Source organism: Bos taurus, chromosome 14, assembly GCF_002263795.3.
Source record: "Bos taurus isolate L1 Dominette 01449 registration number 42190680 breed Hereford chromosome 14, ARS-UCD2.0, whole genome shotgun sequence".
NCBI lineage: Eukaryota > Metazoa > Chordata > Mammalia > Artiodactyla > Bovidae > Bos > Bos taurus.
The window spans coordinates 26,251,412-26,257,411 of NC_037341.1; the positions used below are offsets into that span (position 1 = coordinate 26,251,412).

At 39.9% G+C, this 6,000-nt stretch overlaps 1 protein-coding gene across 4 annotated transcripts in view; it reads left to right on the forward strand.

Moving 5' to 3' along the window:
• RAB2A (RAB2A, member RAS oncogene family) overlaps nt 1–1,967 on the forward strand; it is a 72,584-nt gene extending 70,617 nt beyond the window's left edge. For 3 of the 4 annotated variants that reach the window (XM_005215451.3, XM_005215452.3, XM_010812024.4), the window contains one exon: nt 649–1,967. In XM_005215451.3, the coding sequence (XP_005215508.1) occupies nt 649–744 (96 nt within the window). In that variant the 3' untranslated portion in view covers nt 745–1,967. 4 annotated transcript variants of the gene reach the window in all.
• Nucleotides 1,968–6,000: the final 4,033 nt, after the last annotated feature.

Genomic DNA, 6,000 nt, shown 5'->3' on the forward strand with positions numbered 1-6,000 from the left:
ACTGCCAAGCACTATAAATCTGAGATTTACTGTGACGTCAAGTTTCCTTAAGAGCTTAATTTCTGAAGCTACTGTATTACTTTTCTCCGTGCGTTGTATTTTTAGGTAAAATCCACTTGAGGGAGTGAGGGTTAAGACATAAGTGTGAGTTTGATGAATGAAAGAACCACTCTGTGTGTGGGTTCCTGGCAAGCTGCCATGTCTTTGGGGATCATAGAAATTATTGATGACACAGAACACTCATGTGCCCTTAGCCTGTACAGCTGATTCAACATGGAGCAGAAACGCTGTCTAGAGGAAAGGTTGTCCGCTGTGTGAGAGCGGCATAAGATTTGCACGTTTTCCTCCTTTAATGCTTTTGTTTTAAACAGTCTGTCCATTGTGAGAATTCCCTTAAAAGCAGCACTCCGGTTTTTGTTAACCTAGTACCTGACCATGATAAGGAATTGTCTTCAGGAATATTTCCACAGTATTACTTTAAAAGAAAGAAACATTCCCTGAGAGATACTGTCTTAATTGTTGCCAAAAATTTGCTTAATAGATGTGTTTTAAAAATATATTTTAGTTGTTTGGTAATACTGTATCATTAAGAAACCAGAGGATTTCTTAAACTCGACCTTTATATTATCATTTTCTCTTTTATTGCAGGCAAACGGCATTAAAATTGGCCCTCAGCATGCTGCTACCAATGCCACACACGCAGGCAGCCAGGGAGGACAGCAGGCCGGGGGCGGCTGCTGTTGAGTCTGTTTGTCTCGCCTTGCTGCCCGAAAGGGGCTGCTCACCTATCCTTTCACCCTCTCCTCCTGCTCCGCTGAGACATGAAACTGTTTGAAATGGCTTTATGTCACAGAAGACTTTAATCCTTCAAATTCTTGTATAACTTTGAATAAATGGTTAATGTTCACTTAAAAAGACAGATTTTGGAGATTGTATTCATATCTATTTGCATTTGATTTCTAGGTCAATTGATGTGATTATTTTTGTTAAATGTTGTCTCGTGCCCCTACCAACGAACTGAATTGTATGAAACACTACAGAGTCATACTGAGTATTTTAAATCAGTTTGTGGAGTTAGGTTTCCCCACACGCGTGGTTACCTAATGTTTAATATTATAGAACTGTCCTCAAAAGTTTGTCAGTTTTCAAGGCTCTAAGGAAAACAGAAGGACTCTTTTAATTCTGTATTTATCATTTACTTTCTGTATATATAGTTTAATAACCTGCTTGGGTGTAATTTGCCAAGCTTGAATTCTTTAATGCATTTGCATAAATTCTATACTGTTTAGAGCTTAAAGCTACAGAAGCATCATTAGGAATTGCTTGGACACTGATTTTAAAACTTTTTGACATTGTTAACAAGCATGTTCATTTTTCCTTGTCACTAGTCCAAGAGAAATATGCTTAAATGTACATTATTACTAAAGGCTGTGTGTGTGTTAACCTGTTTAATGCCAAAAGTTTGCTATTTGTCCACAGTTTCTGTAAGACCTCTTCAGAGAAGGATTTGTTTGCCTTAATGTATCCCATTGGGTAGAAACACAGTATGATGAGAGAGCTGGGCAGAAGCAAGGACTCCTCCACCCGAGTGACTCCAGGAGGATCGAGCGTCCACGTGTAGATGGCACGTTTCGAGGACTTTAATCTTTCTTTCAACAATAATGTTTTCTTTTCCTTTTATTCACATGATTTCTATTTTTCATGCAGGACAGTTTTTCAACCTTGATGTACAGTGAACTGTGTAAAATTTTTCTTTCAGTGGCAACCTATAATCTTTAAAATATGGTAAGCATCTTGTCTGTTTTGAAGGGGATATGACAATAAATCTACCAGATGGAAAATCCTGTTAAATGTAGAAAAGCTTTAGTAATTTACTCAGTGTGGTGGTTTTACCCTTTTTCTTTTATCTCCCTTGGTCTATAATGAAATTGTTATAGCAGTGCAAAATAAAATCCTATGTATAAAAATGTTCTTTTTTTTATTATGACCACATCCTTTTTTAGAAGTTAATTTTTTAGTCCATCCACAGCTTTGATGTGTATTTAAGCATATTTTTTAAAAGGGTCAGAATGTTTTAACACTACCCTTTTTAAAAATTTTGCTAGAATGTGATAAAAATCTTTTCAACAGTATTGAAATTCATTGTCATTGATGACGTATATAAGCAAGTATTTTTAAGAATGAAACCAGCTACTTTCAATCTACTCACTGAGTTCAGCTTTCTGCCCGTCTTTCTGGAAGATTCAGCAATGCTCTGTCAAAGCTTTGACATTGCTCTTCAGAGCAGTCACCTAATGCTGTCTTAGTTTTAAGAGCTCCTCGAGGGCAGAGGGGAAGGTGAGGGGAAATCGAGGTTCCTGAGTATTCTTACTATGCTTGTTTTTCCCTGAAAGTGGTCTTACCAAATTCCCAGTCTTCCCATTCACTCATCGGTGGTGGGCAGGACTAGTTGAAACAATGAGGACTTGTTCCCCTCAACCAGGAAGAGGATGATTCTTCAGCTGCCATTAATTTTTCCAGAAGCTTAACATATTCCTTTTCCACACTGTCTCCTCTAATTCTTCTATAAATCAAGTATAAAAACAGAAAGTAATGGTAAAAAACAGCAACAAAGCACATGTATTTTAATAACCTAAGAAGAGCGTGCATGTGCGCTCAGTCACATCCGACTTTTGCGACCCTATGGACTAGCCCACCAGGCTCCTCTGATTTTCTAGGCAAGAATACTGGAGTGGATTGCCATTCCCTTCTCCAGGGGATCTTCCTGACCCAGGGATTGAACCCAAGTCTGCTGTATTACACGCGAGTTCTTTACCATCTGAGCCACCAGGAAAGCCCTAAGAAGAGCTGGAGCCCTCAAATGCAACCCCTATGCACAGCCTTCCCTGCCTCGGGACTTGGGCAGCAGGGGCATGTAGGGGCTTCTCTGTAGTTAACACCACTTTGTCTGCACACCTCACCTGCCATTAAGAAACGTGTGGTGAATCCTTTACTTCAATCGACAAAGCAGCATTCCTGTCTGGCTTCTGCTCTCCTGTTTCACAAATAATGTAATCGTGATGCCTGGAACCGAACCTTTTAAAACTTTGAGTCTTCAAATGATCTTTTGATCAATTTTTGTAGCATCCATGGACATGTTTTAAGTGCTAGAAAATAAATCGCTAAAAAATATAACTTTTAATGTCTCAACATGTAACATCACAAAGTGGGAATCTTCATAAAGACAGCATTATAATTTGCCTTCTGGATTTAACAAAACTGAATTAAGACCAAAGTTTTGAAAGAGTAGCATATAATTAGATACACAATTCAAACAATACGTGAAAGCAAAAGTATATCTTCATTCCCTTACTAATTTATTGATGTGTAGTTGATTTAGAATATCGTTTTAGTTTCAGGTGTGCAGCAAAATGATTTGGTTATATATACGTGTGTATATATACTTTTTAAAGTAGCTTAGTAGTCACAGGAAAATAGTCCATAATTTTCTTCTAATAGAGTAGGAATGTATATGATACTAAAATATCTAATCACTCCAAAAATTCTGTTTGGCTTTGGAAAACATTAAACATTTATTTTCTCGTAGCTAGTGAAGCCTCATCTAAGCACAGTACTAAGGTTGGCAGCCCAAGGTTTGTGAACTAAAAAATAATACAAAAAGGAAACCGTAATAATGGAAAAGATGACCCTCTTCCATGATATGTAATTGACTATACCTCCCTGTGTTTCTTAGAAAGCGTTCACATTTGCTTTGGTGTTCAAAGAGAATAGAGCCTAACCCCAGAAGCAGAGTTTATCATGTTGTGTTGGCATATACTAGACAACAGGGCTCACTGGCTTGGAGTCAGGATAGGGAACAAGGTGCCAGTGTATATACTTAGTGTTCATTCATTAGCTTTGGAAAAATCATCAGGCAGCTCTTAAAAACTGAAAGACAAGAGGCAAAAACCTGCTAGGAAAAGTGCACTAAAAAAAGATAAACAGAAGTGCCCCTAAAATGTATTTCAAAATTAAAACAACTTATAACTTCCTTGGTGGTCATTGGTTAAGACTCTCTGCTCCCAACACAGGGGGCCCGGGTTTGATCCCTGGTCAGGGAACTACATCCCATGTGCCTCAGTGAAGACCCATTGTGTTGAAGCATCGTAGCCAAATTTAAAAAAGACCACGCTTCCACTGTAGGGGACACAGGCTTGACCCCTGGTCAGAGAACTAAGGTCCCACATGCTGCATGGTGCTGCCAAAAAATAAACTTCAAACAATTAGAGAAATGCAAATTAAAACATACCATTTCTCTCCTATGAGATTGGAAGAAGTTTAATATACAAGCATGACAACACATTCTGTCAGTGAAATGTCGTGTTCCTGGTTAAAGTGCAGACTTAACGTTCCCTTTCTGGAGAGGAACTTGCAATCCCTATGGAACCAGGAGAAACTTAGCTGTTGACCTGGACTTCGCACTTCTAGGAAAATACTGGATGATACCTTCCAGCAGTGCAAAAGCCCATGTGCACAAGGTTGCTCAGTGCAGCATTGGCGGTAATGACAAGATAATTGAAAATGACCTAAATATCTACACATAGTGATTCAGTGAACTGGAACATCACACGATACAGTCCTCAGCTGTATAAAGTGTGTGGGAGAGCTCTATGCACTCACGTCGTCATTCCCAGGATATATTGTTAAGTGAGAAAAGCAACATGTATGCATGTCTGCAGTTTGCCGTCCTTTGATAAGAAAGGCAGTAGAAGAAAATACGTATGTACTTGCTCGTCTGTGCAGAAGAAATACAAGGATAAACTCAAAGAGACTGGAGAATGGCTGAGTTCAGAGTAAAAAGTAAGGAGGAATGGGAATGGGGTATTTGGGACAAGTAGCACCTTTCAATATACATTTTTGTTTGACTCAAAACTATAGTAATATTTTGCATACTCTGAAAATAACCAAAATCAAGCATAATGTACCAGGAACCCGAAATAAAAAGTAATGATTGGACCTCTCTATAGTATGAAAAAGTGACATGACCACCGGTGCAATGCTGTGGAATCCTTTCCCAAAATGTATAACCTCAGCCATGGGGAAACCTCAGACAAACCCAAATTGAGGAAAACCTTACAAAGTAAGTGGCCAATACGCTTCAAAACTATCAAGGCTGTGGACTTTCCTTGTGGTACACTGATTTATAAAACTCCATACTTGTGCTTCAGGGGGTGCAGGTTTGATCCCTGGTCTGGGAAGATCCCACATGCCATGTGGCATAGCCAAAGAAAAAATTCAGGGCTGTGAAAGATAAGGAACAGTCACAGATTGGAGGAGACGAACATGACAACTAGATGCAGTGTGGGGTGCCGGATGAGTCTTAGACGGGATGTTGATGAAGGAGGGGTGTGCGGGGCATCTCTGGTGTAGCAGTGTTCTGTTTGTTGGCCTGAAAGGGAGTTACAGGGGTACTTGGTTTATAATTCTTTGTGCCTGTGTGCAGTATGGGCTGACCTGGTTGCTCAGTGGTAAAGAATCCACCTGCAATGCAGGAGACACAGGTTCGATTCCTGGGTCAGAAAGACCCCCTGGAGAAGGAAATGGCAACCCACTCCAGTATTCTTGCCTGGAGAATCCCATGGACAGAGGAGCCTGGTGGGCTGCAGTCCATGGGGTCGCAAGGAGTCAGACATGACTTAGCGACTAAACAACAGTGTGCAGGGTGACCTTTCTTGTCGATAAGAATTTGTATCCATCAAACAAAAATGCTGCCTTATGAGTTGCCCTCAAAAGTTACATATGTGAAGTTTACTCTATCCCCTTTCAATGGGTTGAATCATGCTCCCTATCCCTGCCCGCATAATATACTGAAGTTGTAGCCCCTAGTCCCTCAGAATTTGTCTTTTTCTGGAAATAGGATGGCTGCAGATCTGATGAGTTAACATGAAGTCATACTAAAGCAGAACTGTGGCCATGTGAAGACACAGGGAGAAGGCTGTGTGATGAGACAGCCTCAAACCC